The following is a 24,312-nucleotide window of genomic DNA, read 5'->3' as shown; positions in this document are numbered from 1 at the left end:
GTTTGAAATAATTATTCAACTGTTATGTTATAGTTAAAAAATTAATTTTTGATTTATAAATACATTTAGTAAATAATGTTAATGTAAAAATAAATTGCATATATAAGTTTGTTACAAGAAATGTTTTTTTTAAATTTGCAAATATTATGTAAAACATTATGTATGTATATAATAAATGTTTTTGGTGTTTATGTATTTAAAAATGAATATTATAAATATGTTCAATATTCATAATAATTATTTCCAAAAATATAACATGACTTGGTAATAAACAAAAATGTTACAATTACAAAAAAATGTACATAATTTGCAATCACAATAAATTCAATGTGTATCTGAATAAATATTTTGTTATTAAATAAAAAGTACATATTACCAATTTGTTTCAGAAACTATTTAAATGTTAATATATGTAAAAGATAAAAAAATTATGTTAATATTATTTATGTGTTAAAAACATATACATGTACTTCATATTTTTGTTATGTTAATAAAAACATTGAATGAAATTTTTTGATTAAAAAATAAAAAATGATTCTCTACTTACAAATAAATTTTTATATGTGAATAAACAATTTATCATTTATGGCATTTAACCCTGTCTATGTTTCCTTCTTTATTATTGTATATAAATATTATTTGCATATTAAATAATCTATTAAAAAATACCTTATACATTTAAATATGTTTAAAAATTTATTAATATTTAAAGTCCTACAATACCAATAATTGTTTTAATGTATATTAATTCAAATATTTTATATAAAATATATGAAAAAGTAACTAATTTAATAGACATTTAAATTGACCATATTATTACCCTGTATCCCTCTAACCTAAAACCCTAAACTGACCCAAAGCCCTAAAAACACCCCTTTACCCACAAACTAAAAACTGACCCAGAACCCACAAAATACCCCTTTACCCACTAACTGAAAACTGACCCTGACCCCTAACAATAACCCTTTACCCACTAACTGAAAACTGACCCTGACCCCTAAATATACCCCTTTACCCACTAACTGAAAACTGACCCTGACCCCTAAAAATACCCCTTTACCCAAAAACTGAAAACTGACCCTGACCTCTAAAAATACCCCTTTTCCCACAAACTGAAAACTAACCCTGCAACCAAAAAAATACCCTTTACCCAAATACTGAAAACTGACGCTTAACCCTAAAAATAGCCCTTTACCCACTAACTGAAAACTGACCCTGACCCCTAAAAATACCCCTTTACCCACTAACTGAAAACTGACCCTGACCCCTAAAAATACCCCTTTACCCAAAAACCGAAAACTGACCCTGACCTCTAAAAATACCCCTTTTCCCACAAACTGAAAACTAACCCTGCAACCAAAAAAATACCCTTTACCCAAATACTGAAAACTGACCCTTAACCCTAAAAATAGCCCTTTACCCACTAACTGAAAACTGACCCTGACCCCTAAAAATACCCCTTTACCCACTAACTGAAAACTGACCCTGACCCCTACAAATACCCCTTACCCACTAACTAAAAACTGACCCTGACCTCTAAAAATACCCCTTTACCCACAAACTGAAAACTAACCCTGCAACCAAAGAAAGACCCTTTACCCAAATACTGAAAACTGACCCTTAACCCTAAAAATAACCCTTTACCCACTAACTGAAAACTGACCCTAACCCCTAAAAATACCCCTTTACCCACTAACTGAAAACTGACACTGACCCCTACTAATACCCCTTTACCCACTAACTTAAAACTGACCCTAACCCCTAAAAATACCCCTTTACCCAAAAACTGAAAACTGACCCTGACCTCTAAAAATACCCCTTTACCCACAAACTGAAAACTGACCCTGCAACCAAAAAAATACCCTTTACCCAAATACTGAAAACTGACCCTTAACCCTAAAAATACCCCTTTACCCACTAACTGAAAACTGACCCTGACCCCTAAAAATACCCCTTTACCCACTAACTGAAAACTGACCCTGACCCCTACAAATACCCCTTTACCCACTAACTGAAAACTGACCCTCACCCCTACAAATACCCCTTTACCCAAAAACTGAAAACTGACCCTGACCCCTAAAAACACCTTTATCCACAAACTGAAAACTGACTCTGAAAGAAAAAAATTACCCTTTACCCAAATACTGAAAACTGACCCTGAACCCTACAAATACCCCTTTACCCACTAACTGAAAACTGACCCTGACCCCTAAAAATACCCCTTTACAACTGACTCTGCACACAACATATACCCCTTAATAGCCAAACAGAAAAGTAACCCAGAAGACTAAACCAACCTCTTTCCCCAAATACAAAATAATATATATATGAGAATATCTATAATTATATATATATATGTTATACATATCTTTATATATCTAATTATACATATATTATATATATGTAATTAAATGTAATTAGACAATTATATTTCATATATATATATTTTATATTTAATTATTATAATATTAGTTATATCTATTTATATCTATATAATTAACATATTTTAAGTCTTTAACAATTATTTCATTATGAATACCAATTAATTAATTAACATATGTCATTACTTATAATTAATTAACTTCCCACCCTATACCCCTATTAACACACAACCCACTACATAACATAAAAATGTGATATGTAACATAATTTACTATAATAGCATTAATGTTAATAAATTTACAATTACATAAAATATAATTTACATATTTAATTTATTTTACAAATATTTAATTATTCATAACAATTAACTAATTAACATAATTAATTACTTACAATTAAATTACTTCCCACCCTATTCCCCTATAATCCCACAACCCACTACATATCCTAAAAAAGTTTGATTTTACATATTCAACAATAATTCCATTTATTTAAATAAATTAACAATTAAATTATATATAATTAACATATTTTAGATAAATAACAAGTATTTACTTATTCTTACCAATTAATTAATTAACAGATTTAATTACTTACTATTAAATTACTTCCCACCCTAATCCCCTATAATCCCACAACCGGCTACATGAAAAAAATAATTTAAATAAGCATAATTCTCAAATAAGCTATTAAAATAACATATTTACCAATTACATATTATATATTTAATTAAATAGTAATTTAACAATTAATTACATATTAATACTAATAATTATATTTACATATTTAATTAATTAATACCAATTAATATATTTACATATTTAATTAATTAATACCAATTAATATATTTACATAATTAATTAATTAATACCAATTAATATATTTACATAATTAATTAATTATATTTAAAATACTTCCCACCCTATTCCCCTAAAAACCCACTACCCGCTCCTAGAAATTATTATAGTAATATAAATTTTTTTTAATTTATTAATTATTTTTAACATTAATTCTATATAAATAAATAAATAAAATTAATACATTTTAACACAAAATGCTATTATAAAACATTAAAACAATGTACATTGAACTATTACATATTATATATATACATATTAAAATTCGATATCATGAGAGTCGATATTGTGACAGTCGATAACACAACTTTCGATATTTTTAAACTAATAAACATATCGATATTTTTTACTGACGATATTACTTACTCGATATTTTTTATGTCGATATTTTTTACATACATAACAATCGATAAAAAAAAAATCGATATTACTTACCTCGATATTAATGCCATCTCGATATTCTCTAGTCGATATTATGTCCAGTCGAAATAAATGACTCGATATTAAGACTGTACACCCATGAAAATGGTACGTCACTGTGTGCAATGAAAGCGAAAGTCGATACCTGGAGCCGTGACCTCCAAAGTTTTAAAATAATCCAAACAAAGGTGGAATGCGAAACACACCAGAAACTGTGAGAATAGAGATGCACGAGCACCTGAGGTGAACAATCAGAAACCAAAGTGTCGAGATAGTGATACACGGGCATCATAAGTATACGAAAGGAAGCCAAAGTGTCACGAAGACCAGCTGCTGGTTTAATGGAGTGATGGACATCATTTCTACGCTAGAAAACATGCTGTCCTGCATTTGTATATTAACTGGGAGATGACCCAAGTGACCAACAAACCCCTACTGCAAATCAAATACCTCCAAACAACATGGCCAGCTAAAAACGATTGTAAAGTGAAAGAAAAGAGGTCCTCAGAATCACTACAACATATCAATCTGTTATAGAAAACAAACAGCGCTGGTCGGTAAATGAGTGAAAAAACAAGCAGAGTTACGCGATCCCCCAAAGAGAAACCACTGCGATCAACTCACCGTGGTGAAATCCAGAAACCAGCATAATACTGGAACAATAAGTAACAACTGCGATGCCCCAGAAACACTTTCTAAAAGTGGCATTTTCAAACACACAATTTAAAACCCACCGCCACTAAAAGTGTTATTAACTTCTGAGCTTAGAGAGCCCAAACTCCAAATCTCAAGGTGCTCCCAATTGAAAGTTGCACTTGTAAAATTATACAAGGCAGCTTCAATAATATCCTATTGGCGAGCTAGTCCTGGCAATAGTGAAGAACGAAATTAGCAGTATTTCACTATCATGACATGTAATACATACCTACACATGTCCCACCTTTAACATACACTGCACCCTGCCCCTGGGAGTGTCTTCGGCCTACCTTAGGGGTGTCCAACATGTAGTAAAAGGGAGGCTTAGGGCATGGCAAGAGACTGCACTTGCCAGGTCGACTTGGCAGTTTAAAACTGTACTCAAAGGCACTGCAATGGTAGGCTGGAGACACGTTTACAGGGGTGCTTATATGGTTGGCATAATCACTGCTGCAGGGGCACTAGATGCATTTGATTTACAGGCCTTGGGCACACACAGTGCACTTTACTAGGGACTTACCAGTAAATCAAATATGCAAATTATGGAGAACCCATCAGAATAAAAAATTACGGAGGTAGCATTTGCACTTGAGCACTGATTAGCAGTGGTAAAGTGTACAGAGTACATAAAACAGCAAAAAAGAAGTCCAGCATAACATCAAAAATACAGGCGGTAGAGCAAAAAGACAGAGGAAAACACGTCAAGGATGCCAGGTCTTGCAACTGCTTAGAGATCTTTGAGTGATGACAGGTCACATTGCCTCTCTCTCATTGTCTCATGACCCCAAAAGACAGAGGTCAGTCGCAGGTGTCTAGGGATAATTGGTGCACCTGAGCCCACTACAAGAGAGCGCTTCGATCCACGAGAATCCACTGCAACAATCAATCTAAATTACACTGCGCTGTGTTTGTTTACACTTCCTCTCTCGGGTGGGCTCTTTTTAGATGTGATCCCATTTGTAGCTCAGCAGACAGCAGCTTACCCTGACAGAGCAAGAGAAGGATGCTCCGCACTCTGCTGCTTTTGGTCCAGCTCACTCATTTATGTGTATTTTGTTGCCTGCGAGTGTTGTTTTTGTTATCACAGGAGAGGGGCTTGACCTGATTCTACTCCCCACTACGAGCAAGGAGCCACGTGAATATCACCTGTGTATGTCCATTACGAAGTGACGCTAGAACACGTTTTATTTTTAAAATGGATTAGGCCCCAGAAGGCGTTCAAACAATTTCGAGGCATGGTGCTCATCTTCTCAGCATACGAAGGATGAAATGCTGAGCCGAACTTGCTCTGATTCCAAACTAGTGGCCATTAGGTTGGAGTTGTATTATTGCAACAGGTGCATCAACCAACTGAGCTAGCTTGAAAAATTCCGGAGTGCAAACATACTAGATTAATAATGTAAGGTTCCTTTTGTAACACCTGCTTAGGACAGCTGCTAATCACCAAACATCTGATGCAGAGACACTCATTTTTTCCTTGACTGAAGCAACTATAACGATGATGCATATGTCATAAGTACATAGAAAGCTCACGAAAGTAAGCATGTGATGCTGAACATTTAAAAACATGATGGAATAACAATCTAGTATTTTAGCGTTTCATCTTAACAAGACCAATGCATTGAACACCGTTACATTGGCTGATAAAAGCGCATTTTATTTACAGTAATCTATAAGAGGAAAACTGCAGGAAAATGTCCCCTATACAAAATAAAAATAGCACTACTCTGTGAGCCGCCACTCCCGTGCACCATTTTAATTATGAAGACCCGGCCCGCCTCCTGGGCGTACTGCGCAGTGCGTACCACTACCAACTATTTAATTAATTTTAAAAAGGCTCAGGCAGGCTAGGCCGGCAGGACGTGCGCACCACGGCACCATAATTAATGTTTAGAGGCCGGGGCCCGTTACCGTCCGTTCCTGGCGTGCGCGGCTGTTGCGCACTGTAACTATTATAATATAGGATTGCCTGCTTGCTTGCTTCTGCCTTCAGCAGCAGCCGAGTGCAAATGGAGCAGGCGAGGAAGCAACAGGGGTTGGGGGGCTGGTTGAGTGCAAGGGCGAACCCAATATGGAGGGAAGCGGCACACAGGCAAGAACAGAGAGCAACACTGAGTGCGGCCCCGGGAGCAAAGAAGTACAGAAGCTAGAAAGCATGTTCTATAGGAGGGACACACACGAGTGACAAGTTGGGACATAAATAAGAAGCAGGCAAATGCGCGACAGGAAAGTAACCAATTAGTGCACGCAGCAGGCCTGGAGGCAGGCAGCCAGCAGCAGCCCTGCCCCGACGGTCGGTGACGGAGACGGAGTGACAGACTCTGAGGGCCCGATGTAGGTAAAACGCATTTACCGATTTTAAAATACCGATCCGTACCGAATCGGTATTTCAAAATCGGAAAATGATATGTAGGAAATAATCATCGGAAAAATACCGAATCGGTAGCATTCGGTATCGAGAGTCGATACGTACCGATTCGCCAACTACCGAATCGGTATAGGCCGGGTCGGACAAGTCCGAATCGGAAGAAAAAAAAATGCGGAACCAACCGAATCGGTAAACGCCGATTCGGAATAATAAATACGCCCCATGGGCCGAAAGGCCAATAGGAAGGCATTATACATTCCGAATCGGTATTTACCGAACACATTCGGAAAATACCGAATCGGAAAATACCGATTCGGAGAATGCCGTTTTGCCGAGCTGGTTGAGTGACACTGAAGACATCAGCCAATGAGCTGTAAGCACCCTCCCCCACAGGGTGTGGCAACCCAGGCAGGTGCAACTCATCAGAACATTCTGGAAAGCTGCATGAGTTGAGCAGACACAGAGAGAGCAGCATTGTGAGCAGGATCCCTGAGAGACATGGACACCAGCACAGAGAGCCAGAAGGCAGGGCGGAAGCGCAATCCTAAATTCAGCACCATGGAGCTACAAACTTTGGTGGAGGAGGTGGTGAGGGTGCACACCCAGCTATATGGCAGGCAGTCCCTGACTGTCCCGGAGAGCACCAAGAGGAGGCTGTGGCTCGACATCGGGGAGAAAGTCAATGCAGTTGGTGTCACCCACAGGAGCCTAGACGACCTCAAGAAGAGGTTTTATGACATCCGTGGCGTGACCAAGCGCAAACTGGCCGACCTGCACAAGCAGGCTGGACTCACTGGAGGAGGAACAAACCGTGCGCCACCCCTCACTCAGCTGGAGGAACTAGTGGCGACGACCATCGAGAGGGCCAGTGTCGTGGGCATTGGGGACCTGGATAGCTCATCCCGAGCTACAGCTACAGGTAAGAAGCATGCGCAACTTGACACACCATACCAGACACCTCCCCTACAGACCCAATGCACAGCCAAACCCCAGGCCAGTACAGCTAGCAACAGACATGAGCAATGCATCGTGCTAAATGTACTCAGCAAAAGTTACCAATAATGCCACAGCAGAAGCATGAGATAAATAACTGTAATACAGCATCAACGTGTTTGTAATGAGATGTGCAATGCTTTAATAGTTGTGACTGGAACACATTAGCACCCACTTGACAAATGCTTCTTTGTACCTAGGGGCACCATCAGGCGGGGGAGCAGCATCAGCTCCAGCACCAACAGCCAGTGCGGCAGTGGCAAGCACCAGTGCAGCAGCACAGGAGGAGGAGGACAACAGCTGTGCCCTGGCAAATGAGGAGGACACAGGACATTCCCTCACAACTCCACACTCCCCCCGACTGTCTCAGTCTCAGTCGCCCTCATTGGTATTCTCCCCGGACAACACACCACCACAGAGCCACCCTGCACCTGCCACTTCCCCGGCCCGGAGGAGAATAGTGGCTCCATTAGTCATCATGGAGGGGGCAGCGGGTCAGGCTCCTGCACAAGACCCCGTGACACCAGCGACACCAGAGCACACACAGCAGGGCAGCAGGATTCCACGTAGGCCACGTGCTACCAGCAGCCCAATACCAGCACCGGGAGGCAGCGTCTTCGCAGGGCTGGAGACCAGCATGGTCACAATTCAGAGGATGCAGGCGAAATCCATCCTGGCCTGCCATCGCCAGTTGCGCCTGCACAACCTGCAGATGGGTGAGATGACACAGGGCTTCAAGACCTTCGTTGACAGCAACAAGGACATAGCAACATCAATTGGCCGAATGACCACTGCCATCACCCAGCTCTGCACCAGGTTGGATGACCATGAGCTGAGTCGTCGCAGGGATGCAAGAGTCACGAACAGGTCACTCACCCGCCTTGCGGCTGCGACTGCCCAGTCATGCCAACGTGGGGCAAACATGGAGGCCAGCCTCACACAGTCCATGTCCGAGGTCACTAGGGGCATGGGCCGTATAACAACAGCCATGGAGACACTACTCATCTCCAACACCGCAGTGAATCCCGTCCTGGGCGAGGCTGGGGACAGCAGCAGCCGCAGCAGCCCGGCCAGCACTGCGTCAGAGCCGCGCCGGAGCACCAGACGCTCAGCTGAGGCTGCAGGGCATTCTGAAGGGGGTGAGGTTCATCCCAGTGGGCCTGCTAAGCGCAGCAAAAAATAGGACTGCCACTGCGGGTGAGGCAACCCGGACATTGGACATTCCTACCCCTTGTTGTTTAACTTTTCTTTTGTTGCACATCAGTGCAGTAACGTTGATGCAACATTATTAAATTTAATTTCTGAACACATACATTGACCTGTTTGTGCATCTGTACTCACTCAGAAATAGTTGTCTGTGATCTCCTGACGCCTGTATCTGCCGTCAGATGGTGCAGAGACTCCAGCAGGTAGTGGTAGTGGGACAGCATTGTCATCATCAGGGTCCTCGTAGTCGGATAACTCTACCTCAGTGCCTTTCCTGACTGCAAGGTTGTGCAACATTGCACACACAGCAATAATCTTGCAGCAGGTGATGGGGGTGTATTGTCTTGCACCTCCGCTCTTGTGCAGACATCTGAACCTGCTCTTCCAGATGCCAAAGGTCCTTTCCACTACGTTCCTCGTGCTTTTGTGTGCACGGTTGTACCTCCTTTGGCTGGGTGTTGAGGGGTTGAGGTAAGGTGTGAGAATGAACGAGCGTAGGGCATATGCACTGTCGCCTGGAAGGAGAAGGGGTAACACTACTCACATGCATACATGTATTACACACTGCAATTTTGGTAATGGGGGTCTGACACTGTGTCTTACCTAGGAGGTATCCTTCGCCAAATTCCCCTGCCATCAGCCGTGCATAAATCCCGCTACTCTGGAAGATATAGGAGTCATGGGTACTCCCCGGAAACTTTGCAACCAGGTCAGTGATCACACACTTGGCATTGCATATCACTTGCACATTTATGGTGTGCCGTGACTTCCGATTGCGGTATACGTATTCGGTGTCAGCAGGGGGGCAAATCGGTATGTGTGTGCCATCTATGCAGCCAATGATGTGGGGGAATCTTGCCATCTGATAGAATTCAGCTTTTGTCTGTGCCAGTTCTGCATGGGTGGAAGGGAAGGAGATGTAGTGGGCCATCCTCTGGATCATGGCATCAAGGAACTTGTGGAAGAACCTTGACAGGCTGCTCTGGGTCACCCCTCCTGCCACAGCAACTACACTTTGATAGCTGCCAGACGCCAGAAGATGTAGGCAGCATAGCACCTGCACCTGCACAGGGATTGCATGTGCCCTTGGGGTGGGGTGCTGCAACAGGGGTTGGAGGTCCCTGATGAGGTCTCTGATGGTGTCTGCCTCCAGCCTGTACCTCTGTAGGATCTCTGGATCTGTCAGCATGCACAGGGTCACCCTCTGCCTGTACACCTGCTCCTGTCTCAGCCATTCCCTCTCACCTTCCTGCTGTAGCCGTAGCTGTCTAGCTATGACATAGAAAGCTGCCATGTTGCAAGTAGAACTGCATTTTGGGTCTTTTTTTATAGGTTGCACCTGGTTACCACCTGATTCAAATCCATGGTAATTTCCGAGTCAGAAATACCGATTTTAGAGCAAAATCGGTATTTCTGTGCTTACCTACATCTCAATCTTAGGGTTTTCGCATGGAATCGGATTTTCACCGATTCGGAATATATACCAATTCGGCGATTTTACCGATTCGGAAAGTCACCGAGTCGGTCGGATTCCGAATCGGGAAAAAGTAGTAATCGGAATAAATCTCCGATTCGGTAGATTACCTAATCGGAGATTTTTTCCGATTCCTACATTTTTCCGATTCGGAATCCGACCGACTCGGTGATTTTCCGAATCGGTAAAATCGCCGATTTCGCAGGATTTCGGCCTCCTACATCCCGTTGTCTGTATTCCGATCGGTAACGGCCGAAAATACCGATTTTCGGCCGTTACCGACCGACCTACATCGGGCCCTGAGTGACTTACTTCGGTCTTCGGACTCGGATTCGGAAATCGGACAGGGCAGCTGAGCGTGGGCGGGCCTGGCCGCCTGGCTGCTTTGTCTTGGACTTGGACGGCAGTTAAGTTTGTCGTTTTCGTTGTTCTTCTGTTGTCTTCTTCTTTGGCTATGCGCGCCGCCTGCCGCGCCCCTGATGCCACGCACAGGTGCTTATACTGCTTATTGGCCCGCATGATGTTGTGCGTGCCCTGGGGCTGCCTGGCATTGCTCACCACCACCCAGCAGCAGCCAGCCCTGCTGCCCATGTCCCCCACGCACGTGGCACGCGCATACGCGGCGGAAGTGCAGAACGGAAAGTGAAAGAAAAGAATAACAAGGCACTTTTTGTTATCTTAGTCTAAGCACGCCTGATTCTATGAAATGGCGGCGGGCCGCGGGACAGGCCTTTATTCTTTCACTTTCCCTCAGTCCGACACTCACTCACAGGGTGACGGGACGAGCTTGCTCTCGGGGGGGGGGGGGGGGCACCCCGGCCGGGGCCCCAGTCCCCCAGGCCATTGAAGATTCGGGCCCCGGCCGGGGCCCCGCACGCACACACTTAATGTTTCGAAGACTAGGTGCACGGCCCCGACCGGGGCCCCCCGGCCGCACCATTTATAAGACTCCCAGGGGCCCCGGCCGGGGCCCCGCCCGCACCATTTCAAAATTCAAACACTCACTGGCAGGGGCCCCTGCCGGCCGGGGCCAGCACTATGCACCATAAGCCTCAGCCTGTATATACTGAGTGACGTCGGGAGGAGGGGCCCGGTCGGGGCCCCCAGGAGCGCGAGGCCCCCCCGCAATGCGGGGTCTGCGGGGGCTTGTGTTACGCCCCTGAGGCCAACATGTCTGCGGTCAATGGCACTAACAACATTGGGGATGTGCCCAAGTGCATAGAAATCTCCCTTTACAGCCTCCTGGGAAAATGGATATGTGTCTTTGTAGATCATCATAGTGGACAGGACATCATGTAGCACCATGCTGAACATAGGTTGTGACATCCCACCTGCGCTGGACCCCGTGTACTGGAATGATCCAGAAGCAAAAAATGCAGGGCCGCCATCAACTTAGATGTTGTTGTGAAAGCACTCGGATATGTCCTTCGAGGCTGCAGGTGGTGCTCCAATATAGCACATAGGTCTTGTAGGGTGGGTCGATCCAAACGGAATTACTGTAAGACTTCCTCATCCTCTATTTCGGCCAGCACTGTGTAGGGACGATGAACATTTGGCCTCCTCCTAGGTGAGATGAAAGGGGACACATGTCAACACAATCCACCAGGAGATGTGTCCGACATTTTACGTTTTGACTGACACAACAAAAAACAATGACTGTCACCACAGTTAAGCTCACAGCCCAACACATATGTGGGGACACGTTCAGCTACACCATCTGTACACCTGTCCACTTTTCACACAGCTAGCACCTCTCAAACAATATCTGACTATGTGAATGCCCAAAGGGTTATGTCCACATCTTTTAGCCCTGAGAGTAGTTCAGAGAGCATATGTGTGAAACAGCAAAACTACTGTCTCATACCTAGCTGCTGTACATGCCACACCTGCTTGCGTAAGTAGAACCGGGCACACATCAACAACACAATGAGCCCAGTCTATCCATAAACAACAAGTCTGTACATAAGCTACAAAAAGTAGACAGTCAAATATATACATTGGATACTTAGACATTCATCACTATGAATCGCTCTGCCCTTTCACACATTAACCTGTATACCCATTGGAGAGTCCATCACAACACTGTTCTGTGTACATGCCCAGCAATATCTAAGTGACATGTAAGGGAGTACATGCCAATGTTAAAATCATAAACATAAAAATGGCATGTGTAGTCAGCAGTGGGGTAAATGTTACATTGCCATCGTGTGCACAATCATGTCCCATTAATCATGTGGCCAGTGGCCACTGTACACTGTTGAGAACTGCCCAATGGCCATTGACGCAACATAATCTGTCCATATGTGCTGTCAAAGTGCTCTGCCACCCAAATCATGGTCATTCTTAGCAATGTATGGCACCCATATCATGGTAGCTACCGCCTGGCCCCAGCGGTGTGTCACTGCCAATGGCAAAGCCAAACTCACTGTAGTGATAGTGATATGTGTATTGCCAAATGGCGGTTGGCATACTCCACCACCCAATTCAATTCAATTCAAAGATAGCTTTATTCGATTTTTGAAGATAAAAAACCATAAAAGCACATTTAAATACAAAATTTTTCTTTTTAAAATATTTTCATTCATGTAATACATTATGCATAAAATGGAGATTTGTGTAGTTAAAAAATCCTATTTCCAGAAAGTATTATATAAAAACTAATAAAATATTTTCAGATCATTGACGCTCTACATTTTACTGCGTATTTCAGAAACTTTGCTACTGCAGCCATGGTAATTTCATCTTGAAGCATATATAATTTGATCAGAGCTGGTCTGCATTGCCTGAGGCCCCATAATTTTAACAACGGGGTCAAATGCCTCTTTCTTCCCCATTCATAATATTTCCAAAATATTATGCAATGGATATTTGATTGCTTTGAGATGTTATCACAAGGGCAATTCAACAAGTTGGAAGACCAATAGTTTACAGTAGGAAATGTTATCATTCTGAAAAAACAGTCAATCCTCATCCTTGTTAACAATAGTCTCGTATAGACGGAGTATGCAGGAGATAGATAAAGCGGAATACCTGCTCCGTTCAACAAGAGATGATGATGGGTAATGGTCGGCTTGTTTCCCTCTAGATAGGAGCGCCTGTCTTCAAGTAGGCCTAGGCAGCATTCTTTGAGGGCCTTTTTCGTGATTAAGGATCATGACATAGGGTTTTCGAACAAATCAGAGTGCCCTGTGGAATTTAGAAATTTACTGACATAGGAAAGCCACGGTATTTTCCGTGAGGCAGCTAGACCCATACAGTCTCTAATCACGTCCTTGCTGAAATCTGTTTCATTTGAGGTCCATATCTTGTGCCACAGCAATATTGGACTTATCTTGATTATGTCAGTGATATGGACCCGAGCAAGTTCGTTGTGGCAAACAGTGGTAGAGGTAGATCTAGGTGCTGCTAACAAGTATCTCAAAAAGGCATTCTCACTGATTTGGATCTCGCGGCAATCCGACATGCCCCAGATTCCTGGGCCATAGGTCGCAGTGGAAACACATTTTGCTGCGAAAATATTGAGCAAGATCTGGACCGGCTTGCCGCCCAATTTTTTGGCAAACTTCTTTAGAGCCCCTATTTCTCGGCAAAAGGCCAGGTTGCGTGTATTGATAGTTGTGTTCCATGATCCCCTGTTATTAAAAACAATACACAAATAGGTAAAAGTTTTTGTTAAACTTATCTTTGTAAGATTTAAAAAAGTATTACAGTCTACTTTGTTTTTTAAAGTACAGCACATAGTAAAGGTTTTGCCCACATTTATCCTGAGTCCTCTCAGGCCCATGAATGTGGAAAAACCAGTCAGTGCTTTCTGCAGACCTAGTTGTGTTCTGGACATTATGACAGCATCGTCTGCATAAAGTAATATTGGAACTGCCATGCCATTGATTTTGGGATAATCTACTTCCAGCTTTGCCAAGTAGTCTGCCACACTATTTATATATAGATTACAAAGGAACGGGGCAAGGATGCATCCCTGTCGGACGCCTTTGTCTATAGGGAAATTTTTGGTGCATTTTCCATTTTTTCCATAACGAACCATTGCCCCCGCCCCTCGGTATAATTCCTTTATAAATGCAAGTATATTTTCGTCAATTCATAGCTCTATGAGGGTGCTCCAAAGTACGCTGTGGTTGAGGCAATCGAATGCTGAGCTTAGGTCAACAAAAGTCATGTATAGGTTGCTCTTCTTTACCACAGCGTATTTATTTGTAATCAAGGCTAGATTGAGACATTGCTCTACTGTGCCAAGGCCAGAAACAAATCCGTATTGGAATTTTGAGAGGACTCCATTTTCTGTGGCCCAGGCTTGTAGTTGATTCAACAATACTCTTCCAGCTATCTTCATCATGGAGTCGAGCAGGGAGATTGGCCTGTAACATTTTGGGTCCATTCTATCTCCCTTTTTGAAGATTGGAATTATTATGGCTTCCTGCCATGTTGTGGGGAAACCTTCTAGAGTATAAGAATTTAGCACGTTTGTAAGAAGGGGGGCCCATAAAGACATATTATCTTTAAATATGTCGATTGGGATTCCGTCAGGCCCGGGAGCTTTACAATTTGCACTTTCCAAGATGGCCTGTTCTATTTCTGGGAGTGTAAAATATGTGTGTAGCGGAAATGTATCTGTCGGGGGTCTCTGTAGGTCATTCTCTTGTAATCTCCTGGGATCGAGATTTTGAGGTTCAACTGACTCATCTATTTTGTATAACTCTGTGAAGTGGTTGATCCAGACATCCTCTGTAATAGCAATTTCTAGGAGGTCTGTCGACCTCTCCTTAAAAAAAGGAGCATTCACTTTCCTCCAGAAAGCCGTATTATCCTTTAAAGTACTAGCTTTTAATAGCGCCTCCCAGGCAGCATCTTTAAGTTCCCTTTTTCTTTTCTTGATTGACTGTTTATATACCAGTCGGGCTGTTCTGATTTCTGCTTGTTTTTTTGGCAGTCTTTTTAATGTATCTTTAAGGATATTATGGGCTTTTGAGCATTCAGAATTAAACCAGCCTATACACTTAACTCTGGCATCTTCTTTTTGTTTCCTGGTGAGGTTTTTCTTGATTGTGGCTGCTATTTTTCCAAAAGCAGATTTTACTGCACATGGGTTAAAAGGGTATTCAAGGCAAGTCTCAAAGTGAACAGAGTCTTCCATAATCAAATCTTTCAAAAAAGGTATTTGTGTTTACCTTGGACCATTTTATAGAATAGCCATTAGTACGTGCCAGGGAGATTGAGTGACAATGTAGGCTTTCCGTTACATCCGGTGTCTGGCTGGAACTAAGGCCAACATCGAATTTCGCACTGATCGGGTAATGATAACTCATGACTATGTCCTCCTTTTTAAATTCCATAGCACTCCAGTAATGGCTATTTGACATCAACATGAAATCTATTGTGGTGTGTAACCCCCTTCCATGGAAAATAGGTTGGAAGTCGGTCATTGGCTCAGTTAACTCGTTGAAAAAGCCTAAGTCCCATTCATGCATTAATTTATTCATTACATTTCCGAAATGCGTATGTTCGAAATGGGTAGTGAATTCGCCATTAAGGCTTCTTATATCACAGACGCTCGATCCACTATGAGGGCATAAGTGACAGTTGAAATCGCCCATCACTATGGCACATCTTTCCGTTTTGTCCCTTCCAATTCCCCTCTTCAGGGCGTTTGATAGTTCGTCTATAAAATCTACTTGGTCATCCCTCGCTATATTATTGTATAGGTTGATCAGGAGGAAGCTGGGGGCCCCTTTCCCCTTCACTAAAAATACCTGCATTGAGTGTCCGATTTTTTAGGTCTCGCCTGTCGATGCGCATGCGCATCGAGCTTGCGAGACTATTGGGGCTTAAACAGTCTTTAACCAAGTTGCAAGGAATCGTGGCGATTCCTTGCAGTGCCCGTGAAATACAAGCTTAATGCGCATGTGCATTGAGCTTAAAAGCGCGTGCACATGCCCCCAGCCGCCTGCTTGCATGTATTTTCCCTCAGCCGCACTCCTCCCACACCCCCGCTCCGCCCCCTCCCCTGCCTGCCGTGTCGCGTTTCTTCAGTTATCTTAGCCGCACTCCAGGCCCCTGCTGCTTTCACACCCTCATGCCGCTCACCCCCTCCCCTGCCCGCCGTTTCGCATTCATCCCCCCTCCCCTTCTCTGCCTTCCCTCCATTCACCCCAGCGCGACTTCTCCTCCCCCCTAATTACATGCCTGCTGTTTACTTCTTTCACGGCAGCTCTCTCGCACATCAAAGGCTGCCCCCCACGCCTCGCAACAGACTTCGTTGGCCCCGAGGCAACCAGTTCTGACACACACCAACTTAGAGCTTGGCTTGTATTGACCCTGCACCCCAGCAGACATGCAAGCATCAGACTTCCACAAGCATCAGACATATATATTCACCCACTCTGCTTCAGTCACCCACTTACACAAATCGCGCCGATACCCCGAGCAGCAGTGACCGCAATACCGCACTACCAAGCCTTCTGTTATGCCACATCTCTCAGCTTACATATTCCTTCGCTCTTTCTTTTCCTCTCCACGTTTCTGCCTCTTTCACTCTCTCTTCCAACTCTCTCCCCCCTCTCCATTTACTTACACAAATCTCGCAGATACCCCAAGCAGCAGTGCCCGCACTACCAAGCCTTCTGTTATGCCACATCTCTCAGCTTACATATTCCTTCGCTCTTTCTTTTCCTCTCCACGTTTCTGCAAATCGTTCTGTTATGCCACATCTCTCAGCTTACATATCCCTTCGCTCTTTCTTTTCCTCTCAACGTTTCTGCCTCTTTCACTCTCTCTTACAACTCTCTACCCCCTCTCCATTTACTTACACAAATCTCGCAGATACCACAAGCAGCAGTGCCCGCACTACCAAGCCTTCTGTTATGCCACATCTCTCAGCTTACATATTCCGTCTCTCTTTCTTTTACTCTCCACGTTTCTGCCTCTTTCACTCTCTCTTCCAACTCTCTCCCCCCTCTCCATTTACTTACACAAATCTCGCAGATACCCCAAGCAGCAGTGCCCGCACTACCAAACCTTCTGTTATGCCACATCTCTCAGCTTACATATTCCTTCGCTCTTTCTTTTACTCTCCACGTTTCGGCCTCTTTCACTCTCTCTTCCAACTCTCTCCCCCCTCTCCATTTACTTACACAAATCTCGCAGATACCCCAAGCAGCAGTGCCCGCACTACCAAGCCTTCTGTTATGCCACATCTCTCAGCTTACAGATCCCTTCGCTCTTTCTTTTCCTCTCCACGTTTCTGCAAATCGTTCTGTTATGCCACATCTCTCAGCTTACAGATCCCTTCGCTCTTTCTTTTCCTCTCAACGTTTCTGCCTCTTTCACTCTCTCTTACAACTCTCTCCCCCCTCTCCACAAATCTCGCAGATACCACAAGCAGCAGTGCCCGCACTACCAAGCCTTCTGTTATGCCACATCTCTCAGCTTACATATTCCTTCGCTCTTTCTTTTCCTCTCCACGTTTCTGCAAATCGTTCTGTTATGCCACATCTCTCAGCTTACAGATCCCTTCGCTCTTTCTATTCCTCTCCACTTTTCTGCCTCTTTCACTCTCTCTTCCAACTCTCTCCCTCCCTCTCCAATTACTTACACAAATCTCGCCGATACCCCGAGCAGCAGTGCCCGCACTAGCGAGCGTTCTGTTATGCCACATCTCGCAGCTTACATATTCCTTCGCTCTTTCTTTTACTCTCCACGTTTCTGCCTCTTTCACTCTCTCTTCCAACTCTCTCCCCCCTCTCCATTTACTTACACAAATCTCGCAGATACCCCAAGCAGCAGTGCCCGCACTACCAAGCCTTCTGTTATGCCACATTTCTCAGCTTACAGATTCCTTCGCTCTTTCTTTTACTCTCCACGTTTCTGCCTCTTTCACTCTGTCTTCCAACTCTCTCCCTCCATCTCCATTTACTTACACAAATCTTGGTGAGGCACAGGCAGCAACAGTGCAAGCTTCCCTCACACACAGAGCAGGTACAGCACAGGCAGCAACAGTGCAAGCTTCCATCACACACGGAGCAGGTACAGCACAGGCAACAGCAATGCAAGCTTCCCTCAAACACGGAGCAGGCACAGCACAGGCGGCAGCAGTGCAAGCTTCCATCACACACGGAGCATGTACAGCACAGGCAACAGCAATGCAAGCTTCACTCAAACACGGAGCATGTACATCACAGGCAGCAACAGTGCAAGCTTCCCTCACACACAGAGCAGGTACAGCACAGGCAGCAACAGTGCAAGCTTCCATCACACACGGAGCAGGTACAGCACAGGCAACAGCAATGCAAGCTTCCCTCAAACACGGAGCAGGTACAGCACAGGCAGCTACAGTGCAAGCTTCCCTCGCACTCCTCCCACACCCCCGCTCCGCCCCCTCCCCTGCCTGCCGTGTCGCGTTTCTTCAGTTATCTTAGCCGCACTCCAGGCCCCTGCTGCTTTCACACCCTCATGCCGCTCACCCCCTCCCCTGCCCGCCGTTTCGCATTCATCCCCCCTCCCCTTCTCTGCCTTCCCTCCATTCACCCCAGCGCGACTTCTCCTCCCCCCTAATTACATGCCTGCTGTTTACTTCTTTCACGGCAGCTCTCTCGCACATCAAAGGCTGCCCCCCACGCCTCGCAACAGACTTCGTTGGCCCCGAGGCAACCAGTTCTGACACACACCAACTTAGAGCTTGGCTTGTATTGACCCTGCACCCCAGCAGACATGCAAGCATCAGAATTCCACAAGCATCAGACATATATATTCACCCACTCTGCTTCAGTCACCCACTTACACAAATCGCGCCGATACCCCGAGCAGCAGTGACCGCAATACCGCACTACCAAGCCTTCTGTTATGCCACATCTCTCAGCTTACATATTCCTTCGCTCTTTCTTTTCCTCTCCACGTTTCTGCCTCTTTCACTCTCTCTTCCAACTCTCTCCCCCCTCTCCATTTACTTACACAAATCTCGCAGATACCCCAAGCAGCAGTGCCCGCACTACCAAGCCTTCTGTTATGCCACATCTCTCAGCTTACATATTCCTTCGCTCTTTCTTTTCCTCTCCACGTTTCTGCAAATCGTTCTGTTATGCCACATCTCTCAGCTTACATATCCCTTCGCTCTTTCTTTTCCTCTCAACGTTTCTGCCTCTTTCACTCTCTCTTACAACTCTCTCCCCCCTCTCCATTTACTTACACAAATCTCGCAGATACCACAAGCAGCAGTGCCCGCACTACCAAGCCTTCTGTTATGCCACATCTCTCAGCTTACATATTCCGTCTCTCTTTCTTTTACTCTCCACGTTTCTGCCTCTTTCACTCTCTCTTCCAACTCTCTCCCCCCTCTCCATTTACTTACACAAATCTCGCAGATACCCCAAGCAGCAGTGCCCGCACTACCAAGCCTTCTGTTATGCCACATCTCTCAGCTTACATATTCCTTCGCTCTTTCTTTTACTCTCCACGTTTCGGCCTCTTTCACTCTCTCTTCCAACTCTCTCCCCCCTCTCCATTTACTTACACAAATCTCGCAGATACCCCAAGCAGCAGTGTCCGCACTACCAAGCCTTCTGTTATGCCACATCTCTCAGCTTACAGATCCCTTCACTCTTTCTTTTCCTCTCCACGTTTCTGCAAATCGTTCTGTTATGCCACATCTCTCAGCTTACAGATCCCTTCGCTCTTTCTTTTCCTCTCAACGTTTCTGCCTCTTTCACTCTCTCTTACAACTCTCTCCCCCCTCTCCACAAATCTCGCAGATACCACAAGCAGCAGTGCCCGCACTACCAAGCCTTCTGTTATGCCACATCTCTCAGCTTACATATTCCTTCGCTCTTTCTTTTCCTCTCCACGTTTCTGCAAATCGTTCTGTTATGCCACATCTCTCAGCTTACAGATCCCTTCGCTCTTTCTATTCCTCTCCACTTTTCTGCCTCTTTCACTCTCTCTTCCAACTCTCTCCCTCCCTCTCCAATTACTTACACAAATCTCGCCGATACCCCGAGCAGCAGTGCCCGCACTAGCGAGCGTTCTGTTATGCCACATCTCGCAGCTTACATATTCCTTCGCTCTTTCTTTTACTCTCCACGTTTCTGCCTCTTTCACTCTCTCTTCCAACTCTCTCCCCCCTCTCCATTTACTTACACAAATCTCGCAGATACCCCAAGCAGCAGTGCCCGCACTACCAAGCCTTCTGTTATGCCACATTTCTCAGCTTACAGATTCCTTCGCTCTTTCTTTTACTCTCCACGTTTCTGCCTCTTTCACTCTGTCTTCCAACTCTCTCCCTCCATCTCCATTTACTTACACAAATCTTGGTGAGGCACAGGCAGCAACAGTGCAAGCTTCCCTCACACACAGAGCAGGTACAGCACAGGCAGCAACAGTGCAAGCTTCCATCACACACGGAGCAGGTACAGCACAGGCAACAGCAATGCAAGCTTCCCTCAAACACGGAGCAGGTACAGCACAGGCAGCAACAGTGCAAGCTTCCCTCACACACAGAGCAGGTACAGCACAGGCAACAGCAGTGCAAGCTTCCCTTACACATGGAACAGGTACAGCACCGACAGCAGCAGTGCAAGCTTCCCTCACACACGGAGCAGGTACAGCACAGGCAGCAGCAGTGCAAGCTTCCCTCACACATAGATCAGGTACAGCACAGGCGGCAGCAGTGCAAGCTTCCATCACACACGGAGCATGTACAGCACAGGCAACAGCAATGCAAGCTTCACTCAAACACGGAGCATGTACAGCACAGGCAGCAACAGTGCAAGCTTCCCTCACACACAGAGCAGGTACATCACAGGCAGCAACAGTGCAAGCTTCCCTCACACACAGAGCAGGTACAGCACAGGCAGCAACAGTGCAAGCTTCCATCACACACGGAGCAGGTACAGCACAGGCAACAGCAATGCAAGCTTCCCTCAAACACGGAGCAGGTACAGCACAGGCAGCTACAGTGCAAGCTTCCCTCACACACGGAGCAGGTACAGCACAGGCAGGAACAGTGCAAGCTTCCCTTACACATGGAACAGGTACAGCACCGACAGCAGCAGTGCAAGCTTCCCTCACACACGGAACAGGTACAGCACAGGCAGCTCTGAACAATGTGCCTGACCTTATAGCAAGGTGAACTATCCCTTTCTTTCTATAAATTGAGATAAGCCTAGTAGTAGATGTGTTAGCTCCTACTATTAGTTTCAGTGTCTATTGTCACATTTACTTTGAACTATACATTCCTAAAGCCATATGTGTGTGTGCCCATTAATCCCTGGTGCTGTACTTCACCGTCCCTCAACCCTTTTCTAGTGAAAAAAGGGGGAGGGGGATTGGCAACGCCTCACGGGAGCAACCACCATGGAGGATGTGTGAAACTGGTACTCGCTTGACTCCCCACTGTATCATCATCAGCAGTTGCCAACCGTAAAAGTAAAGGTGATCAAAAAATTGTGCTAAAGAAAACAAAACGCCCTGTAGTGATGTGAATGACCCAACTACGTGATAGGGCCTACCCTCCCGCAGATACCCCAAGCAGCAGTGCCCGCACTACCAAGCGTTCTGTTATGCCACATCTCTCAAGTTACAGATCCCTTCGCTCTTTCTATTCCTCTCCACATTTCTGCAAATTTCACTCTCTTCCAACTCTCTCCCTCCCTCTCCAATTACTCACACTTGGTGAGGCACAGGCAGCAACAGTGCAAGCTTCCCTCACACACAGAGCAGGTACAGCACAGGCAGCAACAGTGCAAGCTTCCATCACACACGGAGCAGGTACAGCACAGGCAACAGCAATGCAAGCTTCCCTCAAACACGGAGCAGGTACAGCACAGGCAGCAACAGTGCAAGCTTCCCTCACACACAGAGCAGGTACAGCACAGGCAGCAACAGTGCAAGCTTCCCTCACACACAGAGCAGGTACAGCACAGGCAGCAACAGTGCAAGCTTCCATCACACACGGAGCTGTTACAGCACAGGCAGCAGCAGTGCAAGCTTCCCTCACACACAGAGCAGGTACAGCACAGGCAACAGCAGTGCAAGCTTCCCTTACACATGGAACAGGTACAGCACCGACAGCAGCAGTGCAAGCTTCCCTCACACACGGAGCTGTTACAGCACAGGCAGCAGCAGTGCAAGCTTCCCTCACACATAGATCAGGTACAGCACAGGCGGCAGCAGTGCAAGCTTCCATCACACACGGAGCATGTACAGCACAGGCAACAGCAATGCAAGCTTCCCTCAAACACGGAGCAGGTACAGCACAGGCAGCAACAGTGCAAGCGTCCCTCACACACAGAGCAGGTACAGCACAGGCAACAGCAGTGCAAGCTTCCCTTACACATGGAACAGGTACAGCACCGACAGCAGCAGTGCAAGCTTCCCTCACACACGGAGCTGTTACAGCACAGGCAGCAGCAGTGCAAGCTTCCCTCACACATAGATCAGGTACAGCACAGGCGGCAGCAGTGCAAGCTTCCATCACACACGGAGCATGTACAGCACAGGCAACAGCAATGCAAGCTTCACTCAAACACGGAGCATGTACAGCACAGGCAGCAACAGTGCAAGCTTCCCTCACACACAGAGCAGGTACAGCACAGGCAGCAACATTGCAAGCTTCCCTCACACACAGAGCAGGTACAGCACAGGCAGCAACAGTGCAAGCTTCCATCACACACGGAGCAGGTACAGCACATGCAACAGCAATGCAAGCTTCCCTCAAACACGGAGCAGGTACAGCACAGGCAGCTACAGTGCAAGCTTCCCTCACACACGGAGCAGGTACAGCACAGGCATCAACAGTGCAAGCTTCCCTTACACACAGAGCAGGTACAGCACAGGCAGTAACAGTGCAAGCTTCCATCACACACGGAGCAGGTACAGCACAGGCAACAGCAATGCAAGCTTCCCTCAAACACGGAGCAGGTACAGCACAGGCAGCTACAGTGCAAGCTTCCCTCACACACGGAGCAGGTACAGCACAGGCAGCAACAGTGCAAGCTTCCCTTACACATGGAACAGGTACAGCACCGACAGCAGCAGTGCAAGCTTCCCTCACACACGGAGCAGGTACAGCACAGGCAGCTTTGAACAATGTGCCTGACCTTATTGCAAGGTGAACTATCCCTTTCTTTCTATAAATTGAGATAAGCCTAGTAGTGGATGTGTTAGCTCCTACTACTAGTTTCAGTGTCTATTGTCACATTTACTTTGAACTATACATTCCTAAAGCCATATGTGTGTGTGCCCATTAATCCCTGGTGCTGTACTTCACCGTCCCTCAACCCTTTTCTAGTGAAAAAAGGGGGAGGGGGATTGGCAACGCCTCACGGGAGCAACCACCATGGAGGATGTGTCAAACTGGTACTCGCTTGACTCCCCACTGTATCATCATCAGCAGTTGCCAACCGTAAAAGTAAAGGGGATCAAAAAATTGTGCTAAAGAAAACAAAACTCCCTGTAGTGATGTGAATGACCCAACTACGTGATAGGGCCTACCCTCCCGCAGATACCCCAAGCAGCAGTGCCCGCACTACCAAGCGTTCTGTTATGCCACATCTCTCAAGTTACAGATCCCTTCGCTCTTTCTATTCCTCTCCACATTTCTGCAAATTTCACTCTCTTCCAACTCTCTCCCTCCCTCTCCAATTACTTACACAAATCTAGCCGATACCCCGAGCAGCAGTGCCCGCACTAGCGAGCGTTCTGTTATGCCACATCTCTCAGTAAACAGATCCCTTCTCTCTTTCTATTCCTCTCCACTTTTCTGCCTCTTTCACTCTCTTCCAACTCTCTCCCTCCCTCTCCAATTACTTACACAAATCTCGCAGATACCCCAAGCAGCAGTGCCCGCACTACCAAGCCTTCTGTTATGCCACATCTCTCAGCTTACATATTCCTTCGCTCTTTCTTTTACT

The 24,312-nt window shown here is 45.6% G+C and overlaps 1 protein-coding gene across 1 annotated transcript; it reads left to right on the top strand.

Moving 5' to 3' along the window:
• Window positions 1–7,036: 7,036 nt before the first annotated feature.
• LOC144791563 (uncharacterized) lies at window positions 7,037–9,026 on the top strand. Its single transcript, XM_078666283.1, has 2 exons — window positions 7,037–7,642; window positions 7,917–9,026. The coding sequence occupies exons 1-2, from the start codon at window positions 7,222–7,224 to the stop codon at window positions 8,897–8,899; spliced, it is 1,404 nt and encodes a 467-aa protein (XP_078522409.1). The 5' UTR covers window positions 7,037–7,221; the 3' UTR covers window positions 8,900–9,026.
• The last annotated feature ends 15,286 nt before the right edge of the window (window positions 9,027–24,312 follow it).

Source organism: Lissotriton helveticus, chromosome 11 (assembly GCF_964261635.1).
Source record: "Lissotriton helveticus chromosome 11, aLisHel1.1, whole genome shotgun sequence".
NCBI classification, from domain to species: Eukaryota; Metazoa; Chordata; class Amphibia; order Caudata; family Salamandridae; genus Lissotriton; species Lissotriton helveticus.
Note: the sequence above shows the minus strand (reverse complement) of the source record. Positions and strands in the feature narration are given on the sequence as shown.

Bases quoted from the DNA above. Each gene is read 5' to 3' on its own strand.
- LOC144791563 (XM_078666283.1), top strand. From the start codon at position 7,222: ATGGACACCAGCACAGAGAGCCAGAAGGCAGGGCGGAAGCGCAATCCT. The intron at 7,643-7,916 runs GTAAGAAGCATG...CTTTGTACCTAG, and splicing joins ATCCCGAGCTACAGCTACAG to GGGCACCATCAGGCGGGGGA.